Below are 18,159 nucleotides of genomic sequence, written 5' to 3'. Positions count from 1 at the left end.
TAGTGGGCCTTACTATCGGCTAAGAGGCCTTGTAGGATTGACAGTGCTCAAAGTAACTTATGAGATAGAGTATAGATACCATCCCATAGTGTTCCAAAAGCTCAATTTTGCGGGTAACATGAATACCAGGCTTTAGCGGCACTTGAAAGCAAAATTTGAGGTTTAATAGCATTTATGTAGGCACCGATTTTTAAAACAGGCACTATAAAAGCACTCCAAATGCTCTTATGCTCTAATTTATGCTCCTATGTCAAAATGGCACGATAGGAACACAAGAAACAAAAGAGACATTAATCCTGTCTCTAGTCATCACCTTTACTATCGCAGACCGGCTGGCTCTATGCTCGATTCTTTGCTTTTCTTCCCCATTGTCGAGCCTCAGGGGTCGTCGCTCCTGTTTCAACACACGTGCAGAAGTGCGCTGTGCTTGACTGCGCAACTCCGCAGAAGCAGTGCCTCCATGTGCATTTCCACTGCCTCCCTTGTCTTTACTCTCAGCATTGGTTGAAGTCACTGGAGCATCAAGGTCAGGACTGCTGCTTCGATCTGATGAGGACGATGAACCAGAAAAAGCTGTCCCACTCATGAAGTCGAGGGCAGGAGGAAGAGCACTTGAGCCTGAAATTTAGATAAGTGAGAACAACTTTACACAAAAGCGTAGAGAAGTATGTGTCAAAACATTTGTATGCAAGTACATACATGTTTGCAAGGAGTAGTCATAAGTACTTCATAAACAAAATAATTCAAGGCGCCAATGAAAATCTATGATAAAAAGTTATACCACAACAATTTTGCAAATAAAGAAAAGCTACAACCCCCCTTACATGGTATGCCTGAGCCTTGGTTTAACAATATTTACCATTATATTTCTTGTTTCCTTAGTTCTGTATGGAGCGAAACCTCATTAACTCACTGTGACATTCAAAACTTTTTCCTGGTGCTAATTCCATGTCTTACAGCCCTTATCTCAAAATGTTGTTGTGCTAGAGTATGATTATTTTGAATATATAAACTACAAGAACAGCACAAAAGCCACAACCTAAAGAGCTTCATTACTGCATGTACAGCAACAATGTCACCTAACTGTGAAAAAAATAAGAAAATTTTATAGAACCATGCATTATACTTAACTTGGTTAACTAACATTGAATATAATTACACGAAGTCTTTCATAATAGTACAAATTGCAAATGCAAGGTAAGGGACAAGAGGTACAAAGACACAACCCTAATATCTTGTGTCCTTTTGTGCTTGCATTTAGTACCACTGTGAATTACTTGTTCTAACTAACCCAAACTGCTACTCTCTACAAAGTCTACTTAAGTACACTTTGCACTCTCTCACAAATTTTACAAGAAAGCAGCAAGAATGCCATAGTGCCATTTTCTTGAAACTGTATCAAGTTCATTCCAAGCTGACAGGTGCTTACAAACATATCCGCAGCATGACAACAGGACATAAGCTGACATGCTACTCGACGATACAACTGCATGGCCATATGAGTAATTGCAACATTTGCGTCCCAGCAACGCCATCCTCAGTGTACCCTCTTTGTCACTCACCTCTCAGGCAAAGAAACGTAAGGAAGTCTTCTGTTTTTGGTCTTCGCTTGCAGGGCAGTAGTGTAGAAGGCTGGCTCACTGTTTCTTTTGAGTCGCGACATGGTGGCAAAAGCTTGACTGGCGTTGGCATGGGACTGTTCGGGTTCGAACCTTGAGCAAACTTGCGCTGAGCATGTACCTTTATCCTGCAGATGACACAAAATTAACCTCTACTTCAAAAATGGTGTGTTATCTATCTGAGGCTTAAAGGGTCCCTGAAGCAGTTTTTTGACACTGTAAATGTTTAAGCTATATCATCATCAAATAAATTGCAGCATAGATTAAGCAACACACTTTATATTAAGGCAGCTATGGGCAATTTTACATGCAACCTCACATCTCAGCTCTGCCTTTCCTGCTTAACTTGTTGAATGCACAAGTGTCACTGGCGACAATAGTGCACTCAACATATCGAGCCAGAGCCTCCAAGTTAAACTTTGGTAGCGCACCGTTGGGCAGTGAGGATTAAGCAGATTACGGTGTGGCTGACAGAGGTTGGAACACTACCAACCATTTTTATTTTATTCTCTTGTACACCAACCATCAGCCAAAGCCAAATATGAGGCCAAACAAAAGTATTTTAAAACAATCACCAATGCACATAAACATAAAATTGTGGTTGTGTTTTCAGGGCCGAAGGTACAGCCACAGACACAGGAGCTCTGGCGTTGATTGGACAGTGAGAGCGCGATGATTACTGCATTGATGAGTTGAAGTGACTCTGCTTGCTAGTTGCCTTACATCCATTAAACATCATAGCTTTGAAAATCACCAAATGCTAGATTTATAGCATACAATGCAGCAAAGGCCATTCATGGCGTCCAAGAAAAAAAAAAGCCTCGAGATAAAGTCTGTCACACAGCTTACAATAACACAAAGCATGCTGTAACACAGGCAGATGATGCTCGCTGTTCACCGGAGGTTCAGTGACGTAGACTAGACATATACAAGATCGACTGCCAGTGCTACATGTAATAGAATAATGCTAGGCAGAATGGAAGCGGAACATTGAAAACTCGTTCGGCTGCACTGTTGTGTTATGTAGCTATTAGCATATTTAAAGTACTGTAATAAACTATGCACTAGACATTAAAAGCTTAAATAAGTCAGCAAATTATCCCTAGAACTCGCCTTAACTGGCTCAATCTGTTCATACAAAATAGTCAAAACTGCTTCAGGGTGCAATTAAAATTCATGACAACTTTTTTATCAGTATAAGCAAGCAAAGTCAATTACTGCCAAATTTTTGTCCATCACTAGATAAACCCATATTCCACTTACACTTGTATGCTTGCAAATCCTCAAGTGTGGCACAATCAGTGGTCACCATGCAGAACAAGTAGAACTGAAAGAACTGGAGCAGCACCAGTGCCTCTTACCAGTAAAATTATCAATGCTATTCTGAGACACACACATACAATACACACACACACACAGTAAAAGCAAGGAAAAACATAGCCCTTTATAATTATGCTGTCCAGAAACTGGTACTTTCTCTGAAGCTAAAGATGACAGCAACATGGCTTCATAACACTTGCCTTTTAGAATCTATGTCGGCTGCCTTTTTTGTAACAACAGTGGTTGTGGAAGTTTTTGGCGTCTGCTCCCGGCTATCTTCTGACGTATTCTCATCCAGTAACCGAGCTTTTTTCGTTTCATTGAGTGAAGCGTACAGTGCCTTTTTTAGCTGCTTCTCCTCCATCCAGTGAAGACCATTGCTACAACCCTGAGGACAAAAATAAGGCATTAATTTTACCTTTAGAAATTGAGGGAGGAACATGTGAGAAATAGCATAAGACCTCCCCCACCCCCAAGGGGCATAAAGCTTCATATTCAGTCATTCTCAAAATAAACTTTTTTTAAGCAACAATAAGATAGTATACCTCCCAACATCAAGCAAAGCATTCATTCAAGCATAACTTTAACAATACACATGCTTGACCATGTCACTTGCAAGTCATCCTGGTCAAGGCACACAAGGTGTGGCACAGTAGAAGCAGTTGGGGAAATGTTTTGCCAGTGTATGATGCGAACAAGCAGATAAACTATGTTTGATAAGCTCACAAAGCATAAGATACTATATCAACAGCCACTATTTCTCACTCACATTTTAAGCAACCAGCCACAGGTGCACACTACTCACAACCACCAGCACTTTTGCTTCACAATGAAATCACCATTAAGATTGTCTCACCTTATCTCAAGGTTAAAACAATTGAGTTTAATGACCTTTTTAAAATGGAATAAATGTTGAAAGGCATTTCAGAATATGCAACCACACTTTTCCTCTGTCGCACACATTTAAGAGCTATTCTCAATGTGTTCATGTAATGGACATGCTCGTTTCGGCATTCCATGCTTGAAATTCAAGCGGAAAGCTGTGATGTCATCACCCCCTTGATGTTGTGAGTAAGAGTTCATAGGAAGAAGAAAGACGACAAGTAGCAGAAAAAAATTGAAACTGCACGAGTGCGCACACCGTAACGTGAAGGACGAGGCGCATGACACAAGCTGTGATCAGGACGCAAGCAACGATGCTCTGACATAGTCGACGTGGGCTTGCAAGGAGAAGGTTTTCTCGCCAATAAGTGCCCTGGCGACGGGAGTGGCAGGTCATCGAAACGGTAGCCTGTGACGCGGGCATCCAAGTAGCCGGAGACATCGACCTGGTCTGAGTGCAGCCTCTGGATGCAGCAACTACACGCAGCCATCGCCAAAATTCCTGAAAAAGTCTCCTTCGAACATAGGCGTACCAGCCGGGGGGGGGGGGGGGGGGGGGGGGGGCAAGGGGGGCACGAGCCTCCTTGCAGAGAAAAGTTAAGGGGGCTGAGTCCCCCCACTTTCGACAGTGCTCACTGTTCGCTGCACGCTGAAAAAGCAACAATTAGGGCGAAATTTTCCTTCCCCACTGCCTTGACAACAGACCTTTGTCAGAACAATCAGTGCTTGAAAGGCGGTATGATCTGTCTTCGCACAGAAAATCAGTGAAGGCCTTATTGAACTTTTTGTGTGGTAGTAGCCTATTGTATAAGCTACAGCACCCCAGCTCACATTTTTTTAATTTTTTGCATGTCTATTTCGCTCTTCGCTTTGCAGTCTTTCTTCCCCCTTCCCCCTGCCTTAGTCCAGGGTAGCAAACCTGATGCTCCAATTTCTGGTTAACCTCCCCTTCTTTCCCTCATCTTATTTTCTCTCTACAAGAGAATATTACAATATAATAAAATTTCTTCAACATTTTTGCTGTGACGATTTTCCTTATAGGCTATTCGCGGTGCGGGTCGCCTATGTGGCGCTTTTGCACCTTGTGCTGTAGCATTGCAGAGCAGGCCAGCACTGAACAGGGGCCCAATAACATTGCATAACTTGTACACGCTTTCGTTCTGCTGTGACTGGCTGATGCAGTTATGGATGCGAACGAGCCAACTTTTTATGGACTGGTCAAATCATCTGCTGCTTCAGGAAAATTATTTCCTTTGATTGAAAATGAATATTATCACCGCTGCTTTGTCGAAGCTGCTGTGAGCTGATGAATGTTACGAATCTTCTTTAATGTTTTAGTGTTATCTGGAAGCGCGAAAAAAGGGTCCGCTTTAGTCTCCGATAAACCTGATCAGCCTTGCTTATGGTAACTTGGAGCGATAGTGGCAGCTTGCAAAGTGGCGAGCTCAGCTTTTCAGCTTGTCCCTTAACCTGACCCACCTGACCAAGGGGAAGGTGAAAGACTATGGTTTTTAGCACTATATAGGCTTAATTGAGAGACGGGCTAGTAGGTTTTCATTAAACTTGAACTGTCTTTTGCAGCTCAAAGTACATCGTGGACAGCAAAGAAACACACACGTGTTGCACTGCTTATTTCTCTCTCTTCCTCTCTCTCTCTCTCTCAACAAGGACGAGCTCAGAGATGCGTGCACTCACAAACTAATAAACGCCATGATGCTGCAAGTGAAAATATTTTATTCTACTCATATTGCTCATCTCGTCAGCTGCTATAAGCAGCCGCTGATAATGTGACCAGCGGCTAGTCTACTTGAATATTATTTAGAAGAAGATGCTCTCCAACTACCCCAAATACCCCAAAAAGCTTTAGGTATTGTTCAGCACGTGAATGCCCTGTTTAATATGTATGCATTGTAATGAACACCATGACATTCCACAGATTCGTGACGTCATGTATAAAGCAGGTGATTTTATGGCACACAGACAATTTTAAATGCCGAAGAACCAATGGCAAACAATGTGCCTTATAGAAAATAGTTGACTTGCTTATTATTACGTGGTCGTTTATAAGTGGTGTGTGTGTGTGTGTGTGTGTGTGCGCGCGTGCGTGCGTGTGAGGAACTATACAACGTTGTGGTGGAATAGTAGAGAAGGAGGAAGACGAAGACAAATAAATGGTTCATCGTATAGCCATCACGTCTCCTGCGTCACACTAGTCGACGGGATCTACCATCCCCTTCATCATGGCGACATGCAAGAAACTCATCAACATCCCGAAGTACTCGGGAGCATCTACGGATGTCCCCTTCGCCAAGTGGTTCCGGCTCTTTGAGGTGAGGACTGCGGCCGCAGCATGGACGGAGCGAGACAAGCTGTGCTACTTCTCCGATTACCTTGAAGGTGAGGCTTTCCGATGGTTTCTCACCGAGGTTTTCGACACTGATGTGTCTTGGGAAAGCTTACCTGAACGCATGAAGGAACGCTTTACGAGCAGCGTCACAGATCCTTTTCGCCAATTCATTCATTGCCGGTTGAGAACAGGCCAGAGCTTGAAGGAAAACTATAATGAAAAAATGTCGCTCGGGTGCCTCGCTGACCTAAAGGACGCGCACCTTATATCAGGGCTCATCGACGGCCTTCCTGCGCATATGGAAATGGCGCTTGCTGGGCTTACCTCATCTACACCAGCGGCATGGCTTACAGCTGCACTTCGTGTAGAGTCAACCATGCAGAGAGTGAAGTTACATCGCCTTCCACCAGCTCAGAATACACAAATTGACGTAACAAGTGACAACACTAGTCAGTGTCCACGTAATACCGCGGTACCAACACCCGTGCGCGAGTGCAAACACTGCGCGATGGATGGTTTACCCCGACAGATGCACTGGCATAATGAATGCCCACGATGTGCAAGCATTTCCGCCCTCTCCACCAACGATGAAAACGAGGGGGGCAACCCAGAGTTCATGTAATTCAGTTTGATGCCCTCATTAACGGGTACCCTGTCAGCACTACTCTTGATACCGGAGCTACAATTAGCTGTATCAGCGAAGCAGTGCTGAAGGCACTTCACCTGCAAATAATGAGGAATTCATGCATCTCAGGTCAACAACTCACATCATCTACCGAAACTTTGGGTCGCATTAATCTAAAGGTGCAGATAGGAAAAATGACAAGAGAAATTCAGGCTCATGTTCTACAAGGCATGAAGAGCAACTTACTTCTTGGCTTGGATAGTGCCTGCCTCTTTAGCTTGTCGCTGGACCTTGACACCATGACTCTATGCCAAGGGACTGACGTCCTCCATTCTCGTACACAAAACCATACCACGGCTAACATGAGCGCGTCTTTGCAAGGTGTTGAAGTTTGCGATGTACTACATCTAAATAAAACTCAACAGTTGGCATTAAAGCAGCTTATCCACAAGTACGACGGCATTTTTTCCAAATCACAGACAGGCATTGGGTGCATCAATGGCGAAATGCATCGCATTCATCTCACCAACAATGTTCCCATTCCTAGAGCTCCCTATTGATGCTCAGAAACCGACAGCGTTGAAATGGACAGACAGATCAACGACCTTCTCAAGGAAGGTGTCACACGACTATCCACCTCCCCATACGCTGCACTGGCACACTTCTGGCAGAGAGAAAAGGGGAAGGACGCACGCACTTCTGCATCGACTACCGCAAGCTAAACGAATTGATGGTGCCTGATTATCAGCCCATCCCTCGCATCGATGACGTTCTCGATTCTCTGGGGAAATCTATGTACTTCTTGACGTTAGACATAATGTCAGGTTACTGGCACGTGAAGATTCACCCTGATGACATTCCGAAAACCGCGTTTGTCACACGTACCAGTCACTACGAGTGGCTCGTCATGCCTTTTGGTCTTCGGAATGCTCCGGCCACCTTCGAACGGGCTGTCAAATTCATATTGGCAAAACACCATTTGCAGAACGTCATGAATCACTTCGATGACATTGTTGTCTTCTCTGACACGTTTCCAGAACATCTGAGGCATCTAGAGGGCGTTTTAAGAGCTTTCAAAAATGAAGGCGTCAAGTTGCAATTAAAGAAATGTCAATTCGCTCGAACCTCCATTGAGTACCTGGGACACAAGGTTTCACATGGCACCGTCACTCCAAAGCAAAGCAACGTGGATGCGATCCTACAGTTTCCGACACCATCACGCCCTAAAGAGTAGCAGCGTTTTCTCGGCACAGTCAATGTTTACCGTCGATACATCAACCACTTCAGTCAAATCGCTCACTCACTGACACGCCTGCTGGATTCGGAGTGTGAACTGGCTTTCACTCAGCTCAAGAAATGCGTGACAGAAGAGCCAATCCTTAACATCTACAATGCCGCTAAGCCTTGTGTGCTATACTGCGATGCATTCAAGAGAGGTATCGGCACCGTCTTGAAGCAGGCTGATGATGAAGGTTAAGAAGACCCAATTGCATACTATTAACGGAAGTTACTAAAACACGAAATTAATTACGCCATCACAGAACTCGAATGTTTAGCAATTATTGACACCATTGATAAATGGCACTGCTATCTACGTGGGAAACCTTCCACTGTGATCATGGATCACGCAGCATTGCAATGGCTTAGAAGCATCAAGAATCCGCGACGCCGACTTTTCCGGTGGTCCTTGAAACTCTCCATGTACGACGTGAACATCAAACACCAAAAGGGCATTGACAACATCGAAGCTGATGCACTATCTCGAAGCCTGATAGTTCAACTCCTATCTGCTGAGCAACTGCGAGAGCATCACGACAAACCACCCGGAAAGCATACCATTGAGAACGAACTGAGTATAGTGACACGCAGAGGAATACGAAAAGTCTATGTGTCTTTTGCCCTCCAGTCTTCTCTTCTCCAAAGAGCTCATGACGCTTTCGGTCATGTCGGGGTAAAGAAGACGTTGCGGCTTCTCTCTTGACCGTACTATTGGCACGGCATTATCATCACCGACGTGAGCGAGTACATACAGCATTACGATACTTGCCAGCGTTGCAAGAAACCGAAGACCAAACACTTTGGTTCCTTGGAGTCTTTGGCACCAGTGGAACAACCATTTGATCTGGCCACGGACACTATCGGAGGTTTTGGCAACTACGGCTCATCCAAAAGATTCATTCACTTAGCCGTTGAACATTCCACCCGTTATGTCTGGGCTTTCGCACACAAGAATGAGACTTGCAACGCGTACATCTCTTGCCTGAGGAGTATCTTCGCAGCTGGAAAGCCTCGAAGTTCCTTTCCGACCACGGCACAGGATTCACTGCCGGCAAATTTAAGCAGTTCCTCAAGCACAACAATATTCATCAGCTTTTAACAAGCTCACAATGTCCACAGTGAAATGGCCTAAACGAGTGCACTAATCAGACGATCGTTACTCGCCTCCGATGCAAGATCAACAATGAACCTTGAAAATTGTGGCCGCGTCTCCTCTCTGACATTGTCGACCAGTACAATAGAACACCTCACGAAGTCACAGGCTACCCACCCTGCTTTCTTATGTATGGCACACCATTGTATCCCTATCTCCTTTCAGGCGTTGCCGAAAATTTGCAGGAAGCTCGTACAAATGCAGTCCGCGATTCGATGGCATATCACGAGAAAAACAAGATCATATATGACAAGAAGTTCCTTCCATTAGAGTTTCAAGTGGGAGACTTTGTTCTATATGAAACACCCTGGCACCCAAACCGCAGCAAACTCAGCGCAATCATGGAAGGACCCTATACGATTGATTATATGCAGGCAGTTGACTACAAGATCGACCGCAGCGTGGCTCCACTCGGTCGCCAGACTGACATCGTTCATGTCGGGAGACTTAAATGATATCATACGCCCCTGCATCTATGTTTCTCTCGGGGGAGGGCGGAAGCGTTTGACGAACCACACGAGAACGGTGTGGTGGAATAGTAGAGAAGGAGGAAGACGAAGGCAAATAAATGGTTCATCGTATAGCCATCACGACTCCTGCGTCATATATATATATATATATACATATATATATGTATATAAAAGCTGACAAGTGAGTTAGGTTTGCCCCCCACCACTCACGAAAGAGTTCGGTACGCCCCTGCCTTCGAATCAAGTCACCGAATACAGTCCCAGGTGGGTCACGTCAGCTTGTACCAAGTATTGCCAATGCCACTAGACCCAACTACTGAGGCCTCGTAACGACGGGTGATTTCGGCAGTGGCAGGGACGGTGATATTAGAGAGAAGTGTCGAGAACCCCAACAGGGAACATGACGAATTCCAGACTTTGAGAGAGATAAGCAGTAAGATCGACCCTTCGGGTCAGAAACGACAAAGCCACAGGACAGGGATCACTTGTCAGAAACGACTCAACGAGGCTAGCTTTGACATGCAGGGATATAATGCCTTTGGGTTGGTTGTTTTTCAACTGTTTCCAAGATTACCAGTATTTTTTTTTACATTATTCAGAGTACAAAGATTACCAGTATTTTTTTTTACATTATTCAGAGTACCATGTGTTTTCCTTTATTAAATGTGGTGTGTCGTTAAACGTGTGTTGTCTCAGTTCCAGCCACCCGAGTCCGTGGCACTTTACCTTGTCAACACACCAAACCTGCACAGCATATTTCCAGCATAAGCATAATGAAAATGAAACAAAATGTACAGTAAACAGAACATACAAAACTTAACAAGTCTGCTCTTGCATATGAGCGTGGCGCAGATGCTGGAAAACAATGCAGGTAAAGCGTACCGACTTTCACGGGAACATTAGACAGGCACCCGCATAAACCTAATTTGAGAGCTAACGCATCCTGTCACAGAATCAAACATCATGCACAGCCTACAAGGTTCGTGCAGCCAAAAGTGGATCTCTGAAGGACGCATTCATTGCACTGATATGAATACAGCACTTCTCATTTGTGTCGAGAGTTCTGAAAGCTTCAGGACATCAAAATGATGTTGCCGAAGAAGAGCCAGAAACAGGGGGCACCCTGCTCATCGAGCTCCAGCCAGTCAATGGTGCCAAAATGGGTAGTCCATTAGTTGGACACAGAGAATAGCTCCCTTGGTGGCCACCATGTAGTAGTAACAATAAAAATATCTGAGGTATTATGTCTTCAAACCACGATATGATTATGAGGCACGGCGTAGTGGAGAGCTCCGGAAATTTGGACCATCTGGTGTTCTTTACCGTACACTGACATCGTACTGTACATGGTCCTCTAGCATTTTGCCTCCCTCAAAATGCGAATGCCGGGCATATCAACCTAGCCTGGAATATCGATAATAGAGGTAGCGCACGCGTGAGCCAACCATCGATTAAATTGCATAAAAAAGAAGTGTCTGAATAGTTATCTCGCACGCAGACCCCCACGTGTGCTAGACTAATAGGTTTGCCTATTTATTGCGTGGGCATGCGCAGCAAAGCTTTTATGCCTTCTTTCCTTTCTGCCATTACGCATCTTTGTAGATGTTAGTTGGAATTTGTGGTGTCTTGACTTCTCTCCTGTGTCCACGTCCGCATGCCCTGTTTTTCTGTTCAGTGGAGTTTTCCATAAACAGTTGCAATATGTCTTCTACAATGGCAGCCTTCAGTGTGCACTATATTCACTCAAGAAAAGAGTCACATGCTGAGTACTTCACAAGCATGCCACTCTATATTGGACGAAGTTAGTTAACAAACCCAAGGTCATGAAGTGGAGTTGACCTATCATAAGGCTCCAGTAATACCATAATAAAAAACTTGGAAGAATAGAACACGATAGCATAAACGACCCTGTGTGCACCGCCTTCTCAATTGCTAGCCTGGCTTTGCTTCTCTGTGGATGCCTCAACTGCGCCGCAAGAAAACGAACGTTTGTGCATTAACACTGGCTGTTTCAAAGTATACTGTAATGGCTACTGCAAGTACAGTTGCCAAGTGCCCACCATGCCATAATTCTTATTTTTGCGAATCAGCAAAGGTCCCACTACGCGTCTATAAGGCAGCGTACAAACACACAACTGCTAACTTTGTTGATCCTTTGATACTGATGATGATAAATGTGTCTGAGAGCTTTGCAATGGATGGGCCTTTAAATCAACTGCTCATAGCACAATACTCTCATATAAAAACATAAATGGCTTCTTTTAATAGACATGTTTAATGTAACATGCCCTTAAATAAGTATATGAGGGATTATTGGAGAGCTGCCAGATCATAAATTCACATGTTACATTACGCCGAACAGGCAGATAAAGAGTGTTCCACACTCACCGTCATGGCTACTAGTGGCGCTGATTGACGCTCTCACATTTAATGCACATATGTAGCCCATAAAGTAGACGCCATGACGTTAGTACCCTTTTACAAAAATTTTGAACTTTTATCATTAACCATGGCCTTTCACATTATCATTTTAAAGGTCAATACAATGTCAATAATCACAAGCTTATTAGAATATGAAATGCACTAACAGCTTCTCTACACAGCAATTTACCAATGCACAATGGCAAAAATATAACATAGCCTTGGGGCAACCACCATGAAAACATCAACTGCTCACACCACTCAGGTCCTGTATATCATTGCTAAAGAGTACTCAACCACTGATAATACATTATTTTTATTGCATCTGAATGCAAAAGAAAATTTGGTTTGGTGCCCTGCTCAAGATTTTCTCCTCATCAGAGCAAAATAAACCTACAGCGCTACGTAGAGATGTATCTAACTATTTGCTAGTAAAATCACTTTAGGAGGAAGTGATGAGCTAACATCAACAGTGTTGCGATAAACTGAACTGCTAAAAAAGGACTGCTATGATCTTCTGCAGCTCTGATGGTACTTAAGTCTAAGAGATATTGTACATACCCAAGAAAGCATTCCTCCCAAAACAGTTTTCATGACATGTTCTTCAAATGGTCACTTGTTACTAGCACATATGCTTATACATTTACACCTATGATTGATTATTTCACGGGCATAGCGGGAAACGTTTTTCAGGGAAAGAGGGGAGGGGTTCAACCATGCTAAATGTGTGTGTGTGCGTATATATATATAAACAGACGCGAGCGCGAACAGCGTGAGGCATATTTTATTTTCAAATTTCGAACATTAGTAGCCGGCATCAACGAGGACCCCGAAAAACTCAACTGCCCCGAGAAGTAAGCCAGGAGGAAATTGGTGACAAAGATTGACAGCTGGAGACCATGCTTTTTTCTGACTGACTCGTACGTGTACACTGTCCTTTCTTGTTTTTTGTTTTTCTTTTTTTTCTTTTTTCCACATGCACATACAAAGTGTTTACGGTCGCCTACCACTTGATGACCATTGAAGGGAAACGGACGAAGATTAAAGGTAAAGAGCCGACCAAACCATTAAGGGGAAACCCTTTCTTTACGCACGCTGTCAGGGACCCTCCCGCCACCGCTGCGACAATCTTGGGTGGCCCACACATGTCGAGAACTGAACAGCACGTGATAAGAACCGTATGTGGACGTAAACGGACAGTTGGTTTCGTTCTCAGTGTTGACAGTGGTTCTTCCTCTTTTTTACTTTCTTTCTTTTTCTTTTTCGTCTTTTTTTTCTCTTCCCCTTTTTTTTAAGTTCCCTCTCACTCTCGCAAACATCTTTCAAGGCGAGAAGGAGGCGGCAGCAACGAAGTTTGGAAGTTCATGTCAGTATAACTCATCCCCTGATGAAGGGAGGACCCCCCCTGAAACTGTTGGGAAATAAATATATTTATCCTTGTTGACAACGCTCCCGTTGTGCCATATCCCATACCTTCACTATATATATATATATATATATATATATATATATAATATATATAAACACAACATTTTAAATTCTCGGGGAGGGGGGTTAAATCGCTCCTGGATTATTTCTAGAAAGATTCACGTTAGAACAGCAAAATATTGAACAAATAAAATACACATGCCAGAAAGACGTCTATGTCCTGACTATATACAAATAAAATGAAATATGCAAACTTGTTGAGAAAAGTGGCTAACTGACATCATTTACATGTCTAATTTACATGCACTTTTAAGCCTACGTTATGCACTTTAGAAATGGATAAATGGGCAAGTGACAATGTTGCAAAAATTAGAAATTACTGCTTTCTTTTACCTGGTGCACCACAACGATGACGGTAAGAAAGAAAAAAGAAAGAGAAAGGTTGTACACTAGAAGTTAAAAGGTATCAATAAGAGCGAGCAATAATGCAATGTTTTTTCAAATGGGTTCATGCCAATAAGAATTTTAAAAAATGTACTGTTCCACTGCCAAAAAGCTAGTTTTACTGCCAACAAATATTCTCTCATACTGCTTTGATTAATATCCACGTGATATTCCTTCATAGACTGCCCTTTCCTTGAAATAAACATAGTCTACTACATACTGAAAACACAGAGGTGCGCAAGTAATGTTACATGTTGTATAATTGATGAATAATATGTGGGGTATAACATCCCAAAACCAGCATATGATTACGAGACGCCGTAGTGGAGGGCTCCGGAAATTTCGACCACCTGGTGTTCTTTAACGTGCACCCCAATCTGAGCACACAGGCCTACAGCATTTCTGCCTCCATCAGAAATGCAGCCACCGCAGCCGGGATTCGATCCCGTGACCGGGGGGATCAGCAGCAGAGTACCTTAGCCACTAGACCACTGCGGCGGGGCTTAAATTTGCTATAACCTTTCATTGTTATATGAAAGAGCACACAGAAAACCAGGAATGAAAAAACGAAAACACATAATGTGCATAAAACAGCGTACAGAAAATGATGCCATCTAAGTGCAACACACACAATCATGTCCTTTTTTTTTAGTGATGGGTTTCTCTACATTTTTGTATGTGAAGAAACTAACACACCGAAACCACAGTTTTGCCATAACCTTGCATCCAAAAGCTGCAGTAAAAGAGGGCATTCTATAGAAAGCACTGGCGATTAAAAACCAGCGTGAAGCACAGAAATTTCAATGATCATGAGGTTTTTGCTCGCATTATAAGACAGTACAGTGTGCTGATTTCTGCACTTGCCGCATCCAGGTGTTGTGACTGTGCTAAAACAAATTAGAACACATACCGCGAGCCTATGTAGCTTGCAGAATGTTACCTCATAAGCATAAAAATGTATATGACACGTGGATGGAGCACAACTCCTTGCCATTTCTGCCCTCACCACTGTGCAGATAACATGCATCATCTATTTTTTACAGCGCATGGAAGAAACACAGATTAACCCGACTATGCAGAGGTGGAAGTTGGCCAGCGCACCTTATTAGTAGAGGCAGTGTTATGTCACAACTTTGTGGTTTCGGGTGCCAGAATTGATAAGTTTGTAGATCAATGGATGAAATCAATAACAATGCACACATCACTTCTGAGAATTAAATCACGGGGCCATTCACATGCGCAGACATCAGTCACTTTAGATCCTATACCACATAAGCTGCGAAAGCATCAGTAGCTTGGTCAGCAACTTTTTGTACCTTCCTATCTCCTCGAGCTGCGCTAAACTAGCTTTATCGTGATGGTTGTCGTTAATAGTAATGTTCCAATAGAGGAACGATTATCACCAGATACGGACGATATCCAAAACATAAGCAGAAATTAACAAGCGCTTGCAGGAAGAGCAATAACCAACGATACAGTTCGAACGCTGTGGGCACGATTTCCTTGCTCTAGATTTTTAGGGAGAACACAACAAAATCACAAATAGAATAACGCAGATGGCACCGCACCACGCCTACTAATTTCGATGATAAACAAAAAAAGCAAAGAACCATCCTCGCTTCTTTTTTTTTTTTTTTCTGGGTTAGGTATGCAGGACAACGCTTGGAGTATCGTCCTACATTCCATGACTTGAATAGAGAAAACATACTTACCAGTCCTTTTGTAGAAGCATTACGCTTAGGTCGCTGCGATGTTGTCGAGTAATCGGACAACTGCCGTTCTTTGAAAGCTGACTTCATCTTTCACCTTTCACATTCACTTCATTGTTCCAATCAGCTCAGACTCGTGTTGTCCGTCGCTACTCACAAGGAGTTATTACGTCTTGAGAACGGCATGCTGACGTCCATTCACTCAGCGAAGCTGAATCGTACGCTCCCACGTCGCGGTAGCAACGAGCAAGCGTTCGAGAATCGCAAGCGAACGCGTCTTACCGACGCGCTTCAGGCGGCATTCCCAGTGCGAAGCGCGCGCCCACACCGACCGAGGCACGAGCGTTCTTCCGCATTAAAAACTGTCTTGGAGACTGCTGCACACTCTTTGGCCAGTATCATTTCCTATACATCGCTGCCGTCACTTGAAGCCACTCGAAATTCGACAGAGAAGCAATTTACCTAAGAAAAACCGCAACCGCTCGAACAAAACAACTTCACGCGCAGCGAACACACCACACGAGCGACATGGTGACTGCCTTGGTTAGTAGACGAGACGCGCACTTCTTCCTTGTCCACCTAAAGTTTCCTAAATGCTTGTTTATGTTCCTTGCTTCTGCAACCAAGCCAATTTAGACCACTATAAACTATTTCTTAATATTTATATATATTATAAAAATAACTTTAGAAAAAGTTATTTTGAAATTAATACCTTCTTTCAGACTATTTGTATTCATACTAAAGTAACGCTCTGCTCGCTTGCTGAATGCCGACTGAAAATCCCAGATTGTTGAAAAATGGCGTCTGCCTTGAATTTATGTTTGTGGTGGCTGTCTAGTTTTCTTGTCATTCAGTGCAGTGTGACGAATGATCTACACAGTGATATTTTCACAGAAGAACTCTTTATAAAGCCTTTATCTAGTGGTCACGTTTATAGTTACTTTCTTTTTACAACGAGATGGGACTTTGACAGAACGAAGGAAACAGGTAAGGGCTTATGGTAAACTTTCGTTACTGCCCGTACGATGCAGTGACTATAGAATGGTACGGTCTCGAATTTGCCTAGACTTGAAGAAGGAACGACAGAAACTGATACGCAAGAAGCCAATCAATGAGCTAGCACTGAGAGGGAAAGTACAGGAATTCGGAGTCTCGCTTCAGAACAGGTACTCGGCTCTTAGTGAGGAAACCAACCTTAGCGTAGATACAATGAATGATAATCTGACAAGTATCATTACGGAGTGTGCAGTGGAAGTTGGAGGCAGGGTAGTTAGATGGAACACTGACAAGCTTTCCCAGGAAACGAAGAATCTCATTAAGAAGCGTCAAATCATGAAAGTCTCAAGTACAACAGACAAAATAGAACTTGCAGAGCTTTCAAAGTTGATTAATAGGCATAAGGTATACGATGTGAGAAGGTATAACATGGAGAGAATTTAACATGCTCTGAAAAATGGAGGAAGCGTCAAAGCAGTGAACAAGAAACTTGGGATAGGCAAAAATCGGATGTAGGCATTAAGGGACAAAGAAGGCAAAATAACTACCAATATAGGTAGGATAGTTAAAATAGCAGAGGAATTTTACAGAGATCTGTGCAGTAGCCGGGATAACCACGACCTTAATACTATAAGAACTAGCAGTAACCCAGATGACACCCCACCAGTAATGATAGAAGAAGTTAAAAATGCTTTGGAGAACATGCAAAGAGGCAAAGCTGCTGATGAGGATCAGGTAACATCAGATCTGCTGAAATATGTAGGATAGATTGTGTTAGAAAAACTAGCCACCCTGTTTACGAGATGTCTCCTAACGGGAAGAGTACCAGAGTCTTGGAAGAGCGCTAACATCTGCTTAATACATAAGAAAGGAGATGACAAGGACTTGAAGAATTACAGGCCGATCAGCTTGCTCTCTGTAGTATACAAGCTATTTACAAAGGTAATTGCTAACAGAGTAAAGAAAACATTAGAATTCAATCAACCAAAAGAACAAGCAGGATTTCGAACAGGCTACTCAACAATTGACCACATTCATACTATCAATCAGGTAATAGAGAAATGCTCAGAGTATAACCAACCACTATACATAGCCTTCATAGAATACGAGAAGGCGTTTGATTCAGTAGAAATATCAGCCGTCATGCAGACACTGCGGAATCAGGGCGTAGATGAAGTATATATAAACATTTTGGAAGAAATCTACAGGGGATCAACTGCTACCATAGTGCTTCATAAAGAAAACAACAGAATACCAATCAAGAAGGGTGTAAGGCAGGGGGACACAATCTCCCCTATGCTATTTACCACGTGCTTACAGGAGGTTTTCACAAGCCTAGAATGGGAACAGTTAGGGATAAGAGTTAATGGAAAGTACCTTAGTAACCTGCGCTTTGTCGATGACATTGCATTGCTAAGTAACTCAGGGGACGAATTGCAACTCATGATTACGGAGTTAGACAAGGAG

At 43.2% G+C, this 18,159-nt stretch overlaps 2 protein-coding genes across 3 annotated transcripts in view; one reads left to right on the top strand and one right to left on the bottom strand.

The window, feature by feature from the left end:
* The window catches only part of Jarid2 (Jumonji, AT rich interactive domain 2), a 121,792-nt gene extending 105,562 nt beyond the window's left edge, over positions 1 to 16,230 (bottom strand). The window contains exons 1-4 of the mRNA XM_075877870.1: positions 15,700 to 16,230; positions 3,140 to 3,327; positions 1,563 to 1,747; positions 314 to 618 (exon numbers count right to left, since the gene is read on the bottom strand). Of these exons, the coding sequence (XP_075733985.1) occupies positions 314 to 618; positions 1,563 to 1,747; positions 3,140 to 3,327; positions 15,700 to 15,786 (765 nt within the window). The 5' untranslated portion in view covers positions 15,787 to 16,230. The remainder of the gene's footprint in view (positions 1 to 313; positions 619 to 1,562; positions 1,748 to 3,139; positions 3,328 to 15,699) is intronic.
* A 244-nt stretch (positions 16,231 to 16,474) lies between these two features.
* PIG-T (phosphatidylinositol glycan anchor biosynthesis class T) overlaps positions 16,475 to 18,159 on the top strand; it is a 52,272-nt gene continuing 50,587 nt past the window's right edge. For both annotated transcript variants that reach the window (XR_012887026.1, XM_037427897.2), the window contains exon 1: positions 16,475 to 16,683. Coding sequence is in view for 1 of the 2 variants with exons in the window: in XM_037427897.2 (XP_037283794.2) it covers positions 16,494 to 16,683 (190 nt within the window). In the remaining variant the exon portion in view is untranslated. The remainder of the gene's footprint in view (positions 16,684 to 18,159) is intronic.

The sequence above is a fragment of the Rhipicephalus microplus genome, chromosome X (assembly GCF_043290135.1).
Source record: "Rhipicephalus microplus isolate Deutch F79 chromosome X, USDA_Rmic, whole genome shotgun sequence".
Lineage (NCBI taxonomy): Eukaryota > Metazoa > Arthropoda > Arachnida > Ixodida > Ixodidae > Rhipicephalus > Rhipicephalus microplus.
Note: the sequence above shows the minus strand (reverse complement) of the source record. Positions and strands in the feature narration are given on the sequence as shown.